The 18,075-nt window shown below is 37.3% G+C and overlaps 1 protein-coding gene across 7 annotated transcripts in view; it reads right to left on the reverse strand.

Moving 5' to 3' along the window:
* The window catches only part of LOC149542998 (AP-5 complex subunit zeta-1), a 175,866-nt gene that overhangs the window by 61,388 nt on the left and 96,403 nt on the right, over positions 1-18,075 (reverse strand). For all 7 annotated transcript variants that reach the window (XM_089797919.1, XM_089797918.1, XM_089797921.1 and 4 more), the window contains 2 exons: positions 611-682; positions 361-408 (listed from right to left, as the gene is read on the reverse strand). In XM_089797919.1, the coding sequence (XP_089654045.1) occupies positions 361-408; positions 611-682 (120 nt within the window). The remainder of the gene's footprint in view (positions 1-360; positions 409-610; positions 683-18,075) is intronic.

The following is an 18,075-nucleotide window of genomic DNA, read 5'->3' on the forward strand; positions in this document are numbered from 1 at the left end:
ACATATCATTTTACCAAATTAAAAAGAATTGAAAACTATAGATTTTTTTTTTGACAAGATATTTCAATGTTTGCATAGTGTACACAAATAAGTATAGATGGAACATAAATCACTTATTATGACCTTTTTTTTTACACAGCCAATATATCATTGTTATCCTACTTTCTAAACTAGTAGTTCTAAATGCAGCTCAGCCTTCACTACCGAGGATAAATGAATTTAACTTAAAAAATGCAGCTGATATTCATTTCTATCTCTGTTCTTATATTACATATGCAATTTGCAAATAGTAATTCAGAAGTTAAAAAATTAGAGATAAATGTCAAACAAGAATCCTTACAAAATAAAATCAAGCAATACCTTGGCAGGGCTATCAAAAGCCTCCCCAATCCTGTCCATTATAGGCTTCTGCGATGATGTTGGTGTAAACATTAAAAAGAAAAAGTTTAATGTAAGGGATGAAGAAAAGAAATGAAGTTTGGAATTTCTAAGAATGACCAATAAAATAAAGATATTTATCAAAGACAAAATTTCACAGTTAATTTCAACTTTCAAGTCTTCATGTCTGAATGTACTCATATTTTGCTATGTACAGGGGAAAGAGAAAGACCTTCAGCAATGAAATGAATTGTGGAGATTGCTGAAATGCAGAAAGCATAAATTCAAAAAGGCATTTTCGTATCTGCACAAGAAAGTATAAACATAAAATGGACAGTAAATATAATATCACATAATTTTTTATGTACTAGAAAGCATTATTGTGTTATGTGAATTAAATTATTGCTTTGTAATCTGTTTCGAAGATAGGTGACAATTGAAGCTCTCCCAGAAGAGTAAACAATTGAAGCTCTCCCAGAAGAGTAACAGTTACAACAAAATAAGGAACTAATCATGTTTACTCCTAAAGGGAATGATTCCAACCTACAACAAAAGATGCATTTGCATCAAGTTCCTACCATTATTGTAATGATTTGAATTACTTTAAAGATTTAATAGCAAAAGAATTTAGATTAGTTTTTGAGAAATTCTTGGAGATAAAAGATGGTCATAGACTAAAAATTCTTAGCTATATATGAGAAGAACAATAAAAGTTCAAAAATTTATACAAATAATTGTCAAAATAACAAATTAGTTGTAGAGAAATTCTAGAAGATAAAAGATAGTCATCGAGTAAAACGATTTAGCAATATAGATAAAGAACTATGAAAATCTGAAATTCTAAAATAATTGGCTAGATAGCAATTCAAGTAGATCTTGAGAAATAATTATTAGTAAAACTATTAAAATAAGAAACATCTAATATCCTTTTACATAGTATATAAATTAAATTCTAAAATATAAATAAGAAATATATTTTGTTTTTTATCAGTGATAATTTTGATTTTATTCTGCAACAAATGTTCTAAACCCAAGTTTTAGAAAAATATAAATAAGAAGGCACCTGAGTCCTAAACCACTGACTCCTATTACATTCTATTTCATACTATTAGATCTTGACAAAAATACCCCACATTTACAAAGCTGGGTCATATATCCACTACAAGCTTGCGACAATCTAGTTTCGTGAAACTATATAAAACCCTAGCTTACAAAATGGGTCATTTACCACCTATTGGCACTTCTCACCTTCTATAGTCTCCTTCAAAACTTACCAACCCCCTCTTGCCTAATCAATTTTGGTCTCCTTCAAGTCCTAGTACTCCACAACCAAAATGAGTTAAAAGACAGACATTCCTCCAACCACCCTCTACAAACCCTCCTCTATTCTTGACCCGACCCCTGGCCCTGTCATCCCAATTATCGCCACAATACCACCAAACCATTAAGGAAGAATGCACCTCTACATCACCTTCAATTCCTCCCCCCTCATCCTTGGTTGCAGAGCCCATGCTAAAAAAGTCGAGGATATGATTGTTGAATTTTCCTGGAGGATGTAAATGTACTAACACTGATTGTAATTTTGTGTGTTCCAAATTACATTCTCAAGGCATATGTATATGTTATTTAAGAGGCATGTCTCCATAGAGACATGTCTCTTCAACTCTCATTAGTTATCAATAGCATATATTTACTTTGATCAAGAATGTGATAAAAACTCTTCTATATATATATATATATATATATATATATATATATATATGTGATATCAAACTTTTATTTTGAGTACTTGGTGAATAGCATATGTTGATATGCTGGAAGACTAATACTCATGATATAAAACATTAACACTCCCTCTTACCTCACATTTTATATCATGAGTATTAGTCTTCCCGCATATCAACATATGATATTCACCAAGTACTCAAAATAAAAGTTTGATATCACATTTGATATCAAGAGTATTGGCCTCCTAGAATATCAATGATATTCACCAAATACTTTAAATAAGGTTTGATATCACATCTGATATCAAGAGTATTGGCCTACCAGAATATCAATGATATTCACCAAGTACTCAAAATAAGGTTTGATATCACATATGATATCAAGAGTATTGACCTCCCAGAATATCAATGATATTCAACAAGTGCTCTTTGAGTAATGGCATCCCAAAATGTTGAGATGCAAGACATTCACCATATACTCAATTTGTTTGATCTCATAATACAAGTTATTGTAAGGTCATCACCTTTCAATAACTTCTGCAAATACAAGTGACATCATTTGGAAGTCATCACTTCCTCATGATGTACATAGGGGGTAGGCCCATCAAAATCACATAGTCACACACAAGGACTTTTGGACTCCCTCTGAAAATTAATCATTTGAGCTCCTCAACGAAAGTTGCATTTGATGAACTATCATACTCCCTGATGGAGCCTAAATATTTTGCAAAATTTATAGTCTCCATTTAAGAGATAATGTTAGAGATTCATAGTGGAAATATAAGCATTGATGTCAAATTGAAAGATGAAGAATTCAAGTACTGGCAATGTGATGGTGCAAATGATTTTCCGAATTGGGTTATTTAGCAATGAAAGTAATAAGAGCACTTCCAATTGTATACAGATTTCACACTCTAGTAACAGCACACAAAGTGACAAATATCAAACACAACATGTCAAATTTGTAGCATATAAAGGAGTCTTCAAATATTATGAGTAAAATAACACTAAAGTGCAACATAGCATAATTGTTATCTAAAGACCAAGCCCGATACAATAAATGAACAAGCATTAGTTATAGTAATGAACAACATGAGTACATTTTTGTTATTGTTAGCCAGTAAGCACGGTAACCCATGTCATATAAAGAGGAGCATATAACAAAAGGTTCCAGTTTTAATGCAATTTGGAAGTCATAATACTCAGAATATCAGAATGACAACTAGAAAGATCCCAGAGTATAAAATTGCAAATGCAGGGAATCTACATCCAGTGAACAGTTTGGAATCTGCAGTTGAAGAGTCCTAACAGAAGCTTCAAACAGATCCTACACAGCTACCAACCAGAATGCATGACCTAGGCAGTAGAAGAAATCATTTCATGGTGTCTATGATGTCAAAATATAGCACAGACAACTACTATAACCGTAAGCCACTTTATGGTCCGAGTCTAGTGTGTGTGATAAGCCATCTTCAGCATGAAAATTATATGATACGAAAATGATACACAATTGAATATGGTTATGCATCGACAAGTAGCATCTTTTTCTTTTGCATGTTTGAGAGATTACCAGGTCAGCAGCAGTGGTTAGAAAGGATTTCCAGTAGTCATCAGAGATCGCCCTTTATCCATGAATAGCCATGACCCATATTTACAAATCATTGTAAACAACTCTTCTAATGTATGTTGTATCTATTACAGGCTCATGAGCATCCACGGAAAAGAGGAGGATAAGCCGAACGCACCTGACTCTCCTCACACATGGAGATGTCGTTAGTGTGAGCGGAAATAAGGAGTTGAGTGAAACCATTGGTGACATGGGATATATAGGTTCACAACAACACAGGAAAGGATATTTGTAAGAGAGCAGGGTTTGAACAAAGATATATGAGAGGTCTGGATGTATATGTGTGAACCAATAGGAGTTATTTGCAAGCCTGGTATGGACACGTAATGGGAATAGACGTATATGCAATGAGAATTTGAAGGATACACCGCTAGTTATATTGTAACAAAAGCTAATTATATTAAAGTCATAACAATGGTTAGTTATTAGTTTAGAAAGGGTGTAACCCTTTGGAAGATACCCAATGGGTTTTTCATTCTCTATAAATATATGATGAAAAATCAAATAGAGACCCTGTTCAATATTTTCCAATAACTCTCTGCATTCCTAAAGCTTATACGATTTTTAATTTCTTCCTTGAAGAAGATTGAAGTTTGAACCAAGTTGTTGGATATTGAATTATTGGGCATACATTTCGATATTGTGGGAGATAAAATTGTGTTGAGTGGAGCATCAGCGTCTGAGTGTCTTCAATACGATTTTACCTATAATATAATTAGTAAGATTTTTATTTGCTTTAGAGTTAAATTACTATATAGTTCATCCTTTGTGATCATTTTTATTTTCTACTAATAATCTATTATTAGGTTAAGTGAATCAAATTATTCATTGCTATTTAAACCTGACAAATACAAATATTGTGAAATATTGCTATTTTTTTCTTTATTTGTATCTATTTTGTCCATATAAAGGTTAAAACATTATACATAGACTGGTTTAAATATGCATAAAAACAAACTAATTGGATGCATCCTAATAATTGAATTGTTTATAGATTTAATATACATAATATCATAAAGTTGTATGTGAAAATATATAGTTTTGACTCTATCACCCTTTTAAATTTCAGCACTGATCATTAACTCACTCATATTTCTCAATTTATATGCTGGCAATATTCTAATCTTTTTCTTTTAAGGGTTTGATATCATTTTGTTTTAGTAATTCACTTTTAATTTTATTTCAGCATTCACAAGTTTATTAAAGTCATCGTATTTTGAAGATTAATACTCATTATTATCAATCCAGAAGTTTCCTTAAATTCTTTCCATTTTGGGAAACTGTCTTTGCATTGAGTCTATCTGCTATAAACGTCTTGGATCCAAGATTGTTGTCTAGGATAAGGTGCACTAGCCTTGGTTTTGCAGAGCCAAAAACACAGAGGATCTAGATCGAATTGATTGATCCTATCAAGTTGGCCACAACCGATTAGATATCCCAACATCGAGCAGGCAAGGCTCATAGGATTCTAATCTACAGTTTTGGGAACCAACACTCCCTCTGAATCTGATATGATCAAAATTTTCAAAGATCAACTAGAACATATCCTTTATTCGCTCCTTCAGATGGATGTGTCAAAAACCCTCTAAATCTAATATCAATCACCCTTTTCTTGCAATAGCATTCTCAAAGGAAAAGATCAAGGCACATAGCTCTTATAGAAAATAAAAAACAAGAGAGAGTTGCAATGAATTAATTGTAATACTCAAAGAATACTTATCTATATGCCAACATCCTTAATTTTCCTTATTATCGCTAATGTGGTAATTCTACATATAATACTGAATTTCTTTCATCCTTATACTTAAGATATTATATTGATGATTGATCTCAAAATACATCAATCATTTCTTAAATAAATATAATGTATCTATTTTAAGAAATTTATAGTACTCTATATGTACATTCATATATATATATATATATATATATACACACACACACACACTTTATTACAAAATGTGCTTTCAATTATAATATCGATAACATATAAATGAATATTTCCAAAAAAATATCATTGCCAATAAAACATAACAATGATTATGAAATTCTAATTTAAAAAAATGAATAAGCCTATATATCTAGTAATCTGTTCTTTAAGAATACTAAATATATTTAACAATTAATCATACCTTGTTCCCCAATCTATTATTGGTTAATTGTGTGAGGTATCTCCTTCTCTTTGTCTCTCATTTTAGGGATTCCATGTTAGTTCATTTATTTGTTAATAAATTCCATGGCCAACTGCTACTATATATTTCTTCCCGTTGTTGATCATTATTCATTTATTTGATTTGTACAACACTATATCCTTTCATGTCCATCAAATCCCACGTAGCATGCATTAGCAAGGGGTGCACATTGTTTAATAACTTTTTCTTATCTTTGTATTTAAGCTGGGATGTCTTGAGCTTCATCCCTTCTTACACGACACTTAGTGATACCTATTCGGGATAGGTGTCTATGCTATGGTGGTTTGTGTTTTAAAGTGTTAAGGTTTAATCTGAGTGCCTATCTCACAGGTGGTTTGATACCTGTCTCCAAGTCTTTACCGTCAACACAAGCCTGCCCATAATGCTGCTGTGCAAACCGAACTAACAAATCTGGGACCGCTAATGACAATGAAGGACAGGAGACCTTTGGTAATTGTAATGTGACTAACATAATCATAATGTGAGACTAAAAACTTTGCAGCACCCACTAGACTTCGACTGCAGGACCCACCAAACTATCCAACAGAGAGACGTTGATGAATGACTGGCAAAAGATTTAGATTGGTGCGATGATTTCATACTTCAAGGAGTCTTTTAATATGGAGTCTTAAACTTCCTTACGAAGCCTTGTCAATAATTCCAAATCCTTTTCAACTCATGGGACAAACTACTCGATGAATCTTTAGGTCTCGAATCATTTAAAGAGGATAGCTGAACTTCTAGACCTCACGTTAAATGTTGTTTATTTGCCAAATTAATTTCTTGGTCCAGCACTTTAATCCCGCGCATTCGGACATAATTCTAGGTACTAGAAGCCCATTTCATTTATTTTATCACATTTGTGTTTTTTTTCCAGCTCGACGCCAAGAAAGCCCATTAAAAACAACTATAGCAACGGAGGAACTCTAGACAAACATAATAGCACTGGAAGCACTAGAATGATAAGCGCATTGCTTCAATGGCACTATGCATGCACATTGTGGATCTCATTTACTTCATAATTTTTATTTTTAAATAGCCAGGATTTTGATTGCAATCCTTTCATGTTTGTACATTAGGGAGTTGTCCCAATCCTGGTATCTAAATAGAAGACGGCCGAACTACTTTCCTACAAGCTGCAAAAATTTCTCAATTTGTCATATTAATTTTAAGATTAGGAATGAGATTTCCACACCTATGTTTTGTATCACAATTTCTTAAATTAAAAGTACTTTTGAATATAGTTTCAGAGGGGCAGTGTTAGTGCATCAATTTGAAAGTAGTTGCAGAGAGACAGTGGCTGCAAAACCACATGGTCTACTTGGATCGAAAGATTTATCTCATTTCAAGGACTGATTTTCATATATATGTTTCTTCATTGATATCCTCCTCCCAGGGTTTGCTCTAATACAATGTTGAATTTTCCTAGAGGATGTAAATGTACTAATACTGATTATAATTTTGTGTGTTCCAAATTACATTGTCAAGGCATATGTAAACATTATTTAAGAGCCATGTCTCCATAGAGACATGTCTCTTCAACTCTCATTAGTTATCAATAACATATGTTTACTTTGATTAAAAATGTGATAAAAACTCATCTATATATACATACATACATACATACATATTCAATAAGTTTTATCTGAAAGAAGCTACAAAAAATTAACAATGACTACATTTGTCCTAGATTTATAATTTGTAAACATGAGTTCTTCACCAAAGATAATGTTTAAACGTTGCCAAAAACGTGTTGTCGATTGTGAAAATGCCTCCCATCCTTTGGACAGTCGCTTTGCCCTTGAAGGCCTACTACACTTGGTTAAATGTGTGCAAGGAGAAGTTAACTTCCATGGCTCTCTCTATACTTAATTCTGCTACTTGTTGATTCCCAAAACCACAGATTGGAAATCCAAGAGCCTGTCGCTTCTCCAATAGGATTCCACAATCAATTTTGGCCAACGAACAAGAATCACCTTGATTCCCCTGCACTTTAAGCTCAGCTACACCCAGGTGGGTACACCTTCACCTCAAATGCTGACTGCTTGATTCAAGGCTTTTCTATAGCGAATTTAAGCTTTGGAGTTCTCCGGCTGGCAAGGTCTTTGAACTCAATTAAAATAGAGTTATGTGATAGTTTGAAATGAATGTTTTGTATTAGGTTTTTAACAATGGATTTGAGGCTTGTAAAAAGGAAGTTATAGATTTTCAGACTTGAAATATAAATCCAATACTTCAATTATAAAAGACCGGTGCTTTAGCTTATGTGGGCAATGCAGTCAACTACAATGAAGATTATAACACACAACTTTATTATGTTCTATGCACCTACACTATAAACAATTTGATAATCAAGACAGGATGGATCAAATATATATATGCAATTCTAAAGTAGTCTAGATTGCACTTTAACTCCTAAGGTTAGAGAGATAGACTGGACACAAATTCGGAAACAATAATAATCGGGTTTAAAATGCCATAGATGACCTCGTCTACTTATCTAACATAAATTATTTGCAGAAATGAAAAAAATGATTATAAAGGACCAATCAACTGCAATTTAATTCTCCACGCCATTTAAATAATTAAAAGCAAAAGGCTTTTATAAATCATTGAAATATAATAAATAGATTTATATTACAAAATCATATTATGCTCCTTCCTCCGTACAAAAGAATATGAATATTTCTTCTTCCAAATGTTTTTTTCTAAATGTGTCTTGCTATCTTTTTTTATTTCTCACTTACTTCTCTTCTATTTATACTTGAATAAGAAGGGGATATTACTTTTCAATTCTATAAGTCACCTTTCTTCAAAAAAATACACCTCCTTTAATTAAGAAATCCCCGTCTTCTTTTAATTATTTTGTTTCACATAATATAAACTTTTCTTTTCCTATCTTTATTTTTTCCGTATAGGAACCAAAACTATTATTTATGAAACACATTAATATTTTTGTAATGAAGAAATCAAACATTTGTTGGGATCTTCTATGAAGTTGAAATATTAGCCAGGAAACTTTTATCACTCTTTACAAAATTATACTCATTTGCGATTGTGAATGGTTCTTCTCTGTCAAGAAACAGTGTATGGCTCTGTGCAAAGATAATAGTTCCTGTGAGGGACATGGGATATTTGTGTATGTATATTTCCTTCTGGCATTTATTCATTATACTGGACATTAGCAGCAACGTACATACCATTCATTCTCTTTGTCATTGATTAAGGTTGTTTCTACCATCTTGTTCACCTTACCGCTTCCATATGCATTAGTTTATGACTTTTGGTAATCACAGCTCCCATAGGTGACTTCTATGCATTAATTGCCCTTTTCTTTCGACACTATCGGATCCACTCCCTTATTCAAGTGTATGGCCCGTCTATTAACAAGCTCTATCCATTTGATGTTCAACATTGGAATGGTATCATTAATCTTTGTGAAACATCAATCCTAGAGATTTCAAACGCACAGGTTAGTCACGGTTCACATAATTTCTCGCCCAAAGTAATAATCGATGACACTGCAAACCACATAGTTGACCCCTTTTATCAAGTATTCCATAGCATCCTGAACCAAATACTCACTCTCTACATTTAATGCACTCGTAGCCTCATCTAGAAGGAGAACACAAAGTTTCGTTAGTAATATATTTATCAATTGCTTTCAAACGAACCTATTATTCCATAATGGTAAGTTGGGATGGTTTGATAAGTTCGTCCAAATCTTCCACGAAATGAAGTGTAATAGCTTCAATGCAATTTGTGTCAAAGCACAAATAAAACTAACAGTCAAGACTCTATTTGTAGCTTGGCATAAACCTTATTACCTCAAGAACGAAATATTCTGGAAAATCATGGAAGCTTGGAGTCTGTGTGTTGTCTAAACAAATAGAGAACACTTCAATGCATTAATGTGAATCTGTGTTTGAAATGATCATAGCATGCTTCTGACATTGAATACATTGTTCTAATGGCTTTTGCATATATAAATGCTAAGACTTCTCCATTTTTGTTGAATAACATAATGCTTTCCATATTCTCTTGATCATGACTTTTATAATTTATTTAATATAAGTAGTGGGTAAGATCTGAGAAATTGATCATTAAGTGCATGCATGAAATTGGATATTAGGATTTAGAATGGCGGGAACACATTGTTGATGTCATTTTTGTACCACTACATAACATATAGCGATTAAACACTTGATATAGAATATCAAACACTCAATCCCTCTCTTGAAAAGTAAATACTCATGAAGACATGAGAAAAACTCCAATGTTCCTTACACCTATGGATACTAACTCAGTTATATTAATGTGATTTGCTGACTAATCACGTAGGCGACCTTACATCGTTCATTCAAGGATTGTCGGACTCTCGTTGTGATGATGATAAATCAAGCTTTGTAAAAGATGAGTGCCAAATGATGTTGATGGCGATGATGGAGGGTGTGTCTGCCAATGATGCTCTGATTTTCTAACTTTCTAAGAATGAACTCCAACTACTCAACTACTTGTTGCCTTACCTCTACTCCTATGAATGGAAAGACTAGCAAATAGACGATAATCTGATGAAAGCTTACTAGCGGCTCTACCTCCATAGATGCAATGGTTCGAGGGAAAAAGACTAGATTACCACGCAAGGCTTCATAACAAGCCACTAGGATGCTAGTGGCCTAGTTTATGGATCCCTATCAAACATCCACTAATGTCACCATACAACTATCCATCTACTCTAACTCTTACTTAACAACTTTCTTGAAATGAAATCTACTTTAACAACTTCAAAGCAATCTAACTCTAACTATTGGAAATAGAAACCATGCACTAACACCAAATGTTCTTAATCACCATGCAATAACACCAAATGTTCTTAGTCACCATGCAAGTCACAACAATGATAAAGAGAGGCAATTTTGGTATTATCTTAAGCAACAATTTTCTTAAACCCTTTACAAATGAGAGCAAATGGCTTTATATAGGGGCCAAAATTACAACCAACGGTAGAGATTAAGAGGCAAAATCAATGATCCAGATTGGGTCCCAGAAACCCTAATTAGGGTTGCCACCCCACCGGCCAATGAGAAGACACCACCTCATCAATGGACCAATGAAAAAAAGGAAAAGTAGCAACCAATGAGAAGGCACCAAAATGGTAGCAAATCAAAATCGGACACCTATCCTACCCAAGAAGGAGAATTTGCCACTTGGGCTTACATTAAATGATCTTCTAATATAATTCTACCCTTTTCTTTCATCTTCTTAGCCAAAGCAATAAACCTGGCTAGCTTGTCGTTGACTTCCTTCATGGGAGGGCAAAGCATTTGCTTCATCTTGAGCTCAGTTGAATTCATCACGTTGCTTATTGTTTGCAATGTCTTCTCATGATCCTTCTCATATTCTATCGCATATTTGACAAAGGCATTGGGGGAGGCAAGGGTGCCCAAATGTTTCTTCTTGATGGCAACTTTCCCCAACTCATCCAATCTTGATCCAAATTCTGTCTAATTGACGTTTTCCTCTTTGATATCTTCAAAATCAAGTGCAACCCCAGCATTGCTCATCATGGTTGAAATGGAAGTGTCAATGCCTAGGCTGTGTTGTGCAATCCCGTTCCGTACTTCTTCAAATATCCTCAATCTAATGGTCAAGGCAACAAACCAAGACTCTGCCATACTCATTCCTCCATCTACCACCTTGGTCCTTTCCAAATATCTCTCTGGTAGCTCAATAATTGCCTGTAGCCTGGGAATGGCTAAGTCCTTGATTGGAAGGTAATCCTTCCACTTCCCTTCAAATGTACTGAATTTGTCTCTAATAGCCAACAATGACATGAATGTCGAGATAAAGGCAGGCAAGAAATTTCACCCATCTTGAGTTATATCATGGATCCAATCCTTGACTTTGTGCAACTAGGCCGATATCTCTTCTATGTTGCTCCCACTGTCTTGAAGAAGGGTTAGCTAATGCAACTATTGGATAGGCTGGCAATCTCTCCAATACTTGTTTTCAGCCTCCAACTTTACAATCCTTTTGTTTGCCTTCCTCAATCTTTCTCTTATTGAAACCGTGCCTTCTTGGATCTCCTCGCATTCCATGTCATCTGCGATTCTTCCCAAGTTATGCTCTACTATCTCATTCTCCTAAGCTACAATTTCATCCACTGGCTTGCTAACCTTTGGTATAGCAATCTGAACTTTTTGGTGACCCTCATCATCACTCCTGATTAACTTTGCCACTGTTTTTGCAATTTGTTTCTGTTTCTCATTATCTTCCTTTTCCACTAACCCTTGAATGTCTTCAACTGTTCGAATAATCACCACCTCGCCTCTTGGCATAAGCATTTGCCTTAACCATAGCGGTGCAATGCATCTCCCTAAATCTGGATTTGGTTCGACTAACAAAGCATCACCAAGGGCCTCGGGCGCCTAGCTTATTTCCTCAATATCAATTGGCCTATCTTCTTTACTAGTGACTGTCAAATCATCTCCATGTTGGTTCTCCGAGTGAGGAGAGTACTCGGTACTATTAATGTAACCACTTGATTCTGAATCAGAGCTCACCTCTACCACGGCCCCTTGCCCACTTGTATTATCCCCTTGGCTTCTAGCCTCAATTATGCTTTCCCTTGACAATGTTGCATTTTGTTTCTTTGTTGGAAGCTTCTAATGTTCTTTACTTTTCTTAACCTCCAAACTTCTCTTCTTGCTCTTAACTACTCTTTGTTAATGGCTACTGCCCTCACCTTTTTGTCCAATTGACTCCGCTGGACCTTCCTTTGGTTTCATCTTCCCATAAGGTGTACCTTTCGACTTTGTAATTGCCTTAACTTTCCATTGTACCATAACTTAGTGTGTAGATCAACTGTCCTTGTAACTGCCTCTAAGGAAGGATCCTGATGATCATCCCAATCCACTGGACCCAATTTTGTTCCATCCACTACGCACATTTTCATCATCTTCCAATTGATCTAGAATACAAAGGCCTCTACATCTTATTGCCCTCATCATGCCCACTAACAATCTTGAGAAAGCTAGCTTTCTCACATGAAAGTCATCTTGTGCATTGGCCCAAAAATCTTCTATAGTAAGAATATGTTTGAATGTGTTTTCATGAGATGCCTTGATAAGACCATTCAAATCAAATCCTCATCTTGCTCTCTACCATCCTAGATGATACCATTCTAACTCTTTTGTCATTAGGAAATAGTGTATCAGGATGTATCCGTTAGTGTATCGGGTGCATCCCGTTAGTGTATCGAGATGTATGTCGTTAGGCTGACAAGGTGTGTATCGAGAATGTTCTCGTTGGTATCGGGAAGGTTCTATTATTGTAGCCGACATGTTGTATGTGGCCGACGAATACTTTCGGGAAGTTTCCTCTGATAGTATTTATATCCCCCTCCGGGATCATTGTAATGATCATATCATCAGAGCATAATGTAATATCTTGGCATATGCGAATATAAGGAGTTCTGCTATTCTTATCTATTTTCTCATCTATTGTCTATGTGCATTATTTTCTTTACCCAATATAGTAAACATTTGGCATCGTTGCCCAATGGACGTGGAAAGGCAGGCGAATGAAGAGTAATGCCAAATCAGCTGAACAAGAATAAGAACAAGCTGAAGGAAAAAGACAAAATTCGCATAGCTCAAGAAAATTTAATTTTGGCACAACAGGCCGAGTGCCGAAGGAGATTTCCAAAGATTGTCGACAGGAGCAGAAGCGCGGAAGCATTGTTGGAAGAGACTCGACAACAGGTGGAGTTGGTGGAAGAAACACGGGAGGAGTTTTTTAATTGGTGTTCGCCAAGAGAAGAGAATCCAGACGGAAGAGAATCGACTCGCACAGCTCAGAGTGCCAAAGGAGCAAGAGCGTGGAGTGAACTCTTCGTCCGTGATACACTTCCAAAAGGAACAGATTCGCTTAACGGAGACCCTTCTTCACCAAACAGCACAACTGCCAAGATACCAAGCATGAGCGTCGGGATACCAAGCGTGAGCGTCGGAATGGCGGGACCAAAGGAGATGTTACCTAAATTTGATGGTGATGGAGCAGCTGATCCCATCCGACATTGTAAAACCTGTGAAATGATTTGGAGGGCCAATGGCATAACGGATATAAACGAATGGATGAGGCAATTTCAACCCTACGGGGGGTGGCAATTGATTGGTTTACTGATACCGATCCACAAAAGTTAAACAGTTGGGATAACATTAAAAAGGAGTTTATCGCAGAATTTCAACTCTTGCGCGACAATAATGAAATTGTAGTGGAGATATTCAATATTAAGCAGGGGAAGAATGAAACAGTCTGAGTCTTCACAAGGAAGTTGAAGGACTTGATCAATAAGATGGAGAATAAGACGCTGATGGATTACAGAAAATATGGTTCATTGAAGGCCTTCACCCGAAGCTACGAAAGAAGATAAAGATCGTGCCACCATCAACATACACTGAAGCGTACAACCAGGCAATGAACCTAGAAAGTGAGCAGAAGACCAAGAAGAAGAAAAAGAATAGTTCATCTAATTTAGAAGACGATGCATCTTTAGGAGAAGATAGCAGCGATGATGAAGGCAACAACAAGAAGGTCCACGCCCTCCAGAAGGACATGATTCGGATGATGAAGGAGTTCAAGAACATGAACAAAGAGACTAAGGGCAATGAGCTATGGTGCATGGGGTGCGAGAAAGAAGGCCATATGAAGGGATCCTACCCGAAAGATCAATTTTGTGAAATTTGCCAAATTATGGGACATTCTATAAAGGAATGCCCTTTCAACCTGAAAACAAGAACACCACACCAAGTGTTCCTGACACAGGAAGCGTCCGCATTTGGAGGGAGTGGGAACCATAGTACAGAGGGTGCCACGTCGGGAGGATATAGAAATAATCGGCGTGGTCAAAACAGCAACAACAATAATGGCGGGAGGAGTCGAATCTAGTATGATGCGAATGGCCGGCTGATAGTCCAATGCTGCCCATGCAATCTGTGGGGTCACTTCGCCCAAGAGTGCACAACAGCGAACACACCGAAGTTGTTATGCAAATGGTGTGGACCTAGCAATCATGACGATGCTAAGTGCTCGAAGTCTAGAGTAAACTTGATTACCGTTGGTACAGACGAGGAAGAAGTTCTAGCAAACACTCGGAAGTAGGCGAAGCTATACCCCGATCCGACGGAGGAAAAGAAGAGACTAGAGGAAGCACGGGCAGAGATCCACAAAGCAACACAAGCAGAAATGGCACACATGAAGGACACACCTGGTACTTCCGTACGAAACTGCGCAGAACAGAACATTGTACGAAAAATATAGGAAGCCGAGGTACCAGTTAGGATAAATGATCTGTTACTCATTATGCCTCAACTCCGTACGGCACTCACAAATATAGTTCTGATTGCTCAACAACCAACAGAGCAAGAAAAGAAGAAACAAGGGGGTGCAAGTACAGAAGCCCGATGTTGTTAGCTCTTTCATCCGGACGCTATTCAGCGATTGTCGAAATGGGCATTCTCGGGATTGTGCTGATGGATACGATCGTGGATGGAGGGTCTAGTGTCAATGTGCTACTAGAGAACATCTGAAAAAAGTTGGGACAGCCAACATTATGGCCACCTACCTTCCAGCTGCTAACAGCTGACCAACATGGAATCAAGCCATTGAGAATCTTGACAGCCCAACCAATGACGATTGGAACACAGTCATTCCTATTGGATATCGTTGTGATCCCACTGAAACGAAAAGGATACGATGTCATTCTGGGCCAAGGGTGGCTGATACAAGCCAAGGTGAAACACGATTGGAAGAAAAATACTTTATCACTTGAAAGCAAAGGGCGAAAATACATCATTAATCTACACACACAAATGGTAGGTGAGAAGGCAGCGTTGTCGGATTCCGAAGGTGAAAGTGGAGAGGATGACGAGGGGAAGAAGAGAATGGAACCTGATGAAGAGGAAGTATTGAGACTGGAAGGAGGGTCGAGTGAGGACGATCTGGACTCGTTGAATGGCATTTTTCACTGGCAAATGGAAGATTACAAGCTCTTTCCAAGCTGTAATATGTTAAGGGTCGACGAAGATAAGAAAGAAGAAGGAAATGAATGTTCAAAGGAATATAGAGAAGCGAAAGAAGTAAAGGCGGTTACGGCTGAAGCTAAAGGGAAAAACATACAATATGAACCCAGAAGAAGGAAAGATTCCACCGTACGATTGCACAGAAAGAAAGTGTTACGTTGAACCACAGATATAGCAGAAAGGTGTCGACAACAAGGAAGACATATCATTCAGTCTGCACAGGAAACAAAGAGGAAGGGTTCAATAAAAGTTGCAGTAGTACAGAGTGGAGGTGTTATTGACGGCCAGAAGGGGCAGTTGACGGAGTCCATAGTACCGAGCTTCGGCAACAAACTGGGCGATATGGAAAACCGGATGGAGAGATTGTGTACCTTAAATAAACTTGATGAGCGACGATTGTAGGCACGAGGGGCCACGGAGATGACACAGAACAGGCACAAAACATGGCATGATAGACACCAGAAATTTAACAAGTTCCAACCGGGACAATTGGTGTTGAAGTATGATGGACAGAACGAGATCAAACCAAGCAAGTTTCAAGTGAAATGGGTCTGGCCGTACCAGATTCAAGAAGTGGGTGATAACAGAGCAATAAAACTATGGATACTAGACGGAAAGAATACGGCCAATGCAGTGAATAGGTGGAAGTTGAATGTCTACCATGAAAGAAGTAACGCACCTCCGTGGACGAACAACTGAGAAAAGAACGACTGTAAATACTGTATATATGTAAATATTGTACATACGTAAAATAAGGGAGAATTTTTTTATTTTATTTTTTTTTAAAAGAAAAGAGAAAAGAAAAAAAAGTTTCTAAAGATTATCGTACGATGATTGGTGTCCACCGTACGGATGTTTCGTTGTGCCCACTGTACGGCTTGAAGCAAGGACACCATACCACATGGAGATGGGCTACCGTACAGCATTCCAAGTGTCACCGTACGACATTAGGAGCAAGCAAATAAAAACACCATATGGTTTTCCAAGATGAAACGCAGTTTTTAAGTGTTCAGGCACTGAGCCTGTACAGCCCTTTCTAAACGATAAAGTGTGACATTCATGCGCCAACATACCATACGGCATGAACACGTCCTGCAAAAGCCATGTCCCTGTACGGCGTAAGGTATTGGAAGGACTTGCGTACGGTGTTCAATGAGGAAGTGAATCGTACAACATTACAGAGTCCTCTAGGAAGGCGGTACGCAAGTCAAAAAAAGGGTAATAGGAGGTGTCCTAAAAAAAAAAAAAACGACAAATCAAGAATGCTCAGAATGAGTATCGGATGATGCCAAAGGGAAGGGGAAGTACCAGCGGTTGCCAGAAAGAGTGTGGGATCAGAAGAATTGCAAAAATAGTGTGTTCCATGTAGTTTTGTGTGGGTTTCGGAGTGTTGATTTGGTCTTGGCGGCGACGGGCGATGCCCCCTAGACCCCTAGTCGTGGCGGATATCAGTCGTGGGAAGTCTAACTAGTTGATGAGACCTGGACCTACTGCAGGCATGTAGTACCGAGGGTGCAGGATCAGAGTGCAGCGGCAACAAAGAAAGTGGATGGAGGAACGCAGGTGATAGACCATCTACCCGTAGCGGAGGAGAAGGATAAGGATGTCCATTCTAGCCTTGTTGTTATCACAGAGCAAAGCAAGTTCCTGGCAGAGTTGGTTCTTACAAAAAGAAGACGAGCAAAGGCTGGGCAGGAAGCGTGGGAGACAGTCGAGAAGGCTCAAGAGGAGATGGCCGACCGACTTGCCACCCAGCAGAGTGTGTGGGAAGCAAAGCGGACAGCACTGTTAGCACAACTCAAGGAGAGTGCACGAGGGAAGCAGCAGGCAGAACAGCAGTTAGCCACAGTGGAGCAGCAACTTGCAGCAGCCAAGCAGTGTTTGGTAACAGCACTTCAGGAGGACTCAACGCAGCAGGCTCATGATCAGAAGAAAGCTGAGTGCCAAGAGGTTGCTTTGATGCTGAAGGAAATGGTGGAGGAGAACTCTCAGATTAGAGCTGATTTGCAGGTCCGGACAGATCAGGTGTACCAGCTTTGCCGCAACCAGTCTTCACAGTTGGAGATGAC

The sequence above is a fragment of the Cupressus sempervirens genome, chromosome 8 (assembly GCF_028749045.1).
Source record: "Cupressus sempervirens isolate cs-2001-9-10 chromosome 8, ASM2874904v1, whole genome shotgun sequence".
NCBI classification, from domain to species: domain Eukaryota; kingdom Viridiplantae; phylum Streptophyta; class Pinopsida; order Cupressales; family Cupressaceae; genus Cupressus; species Cupressus sempervirens.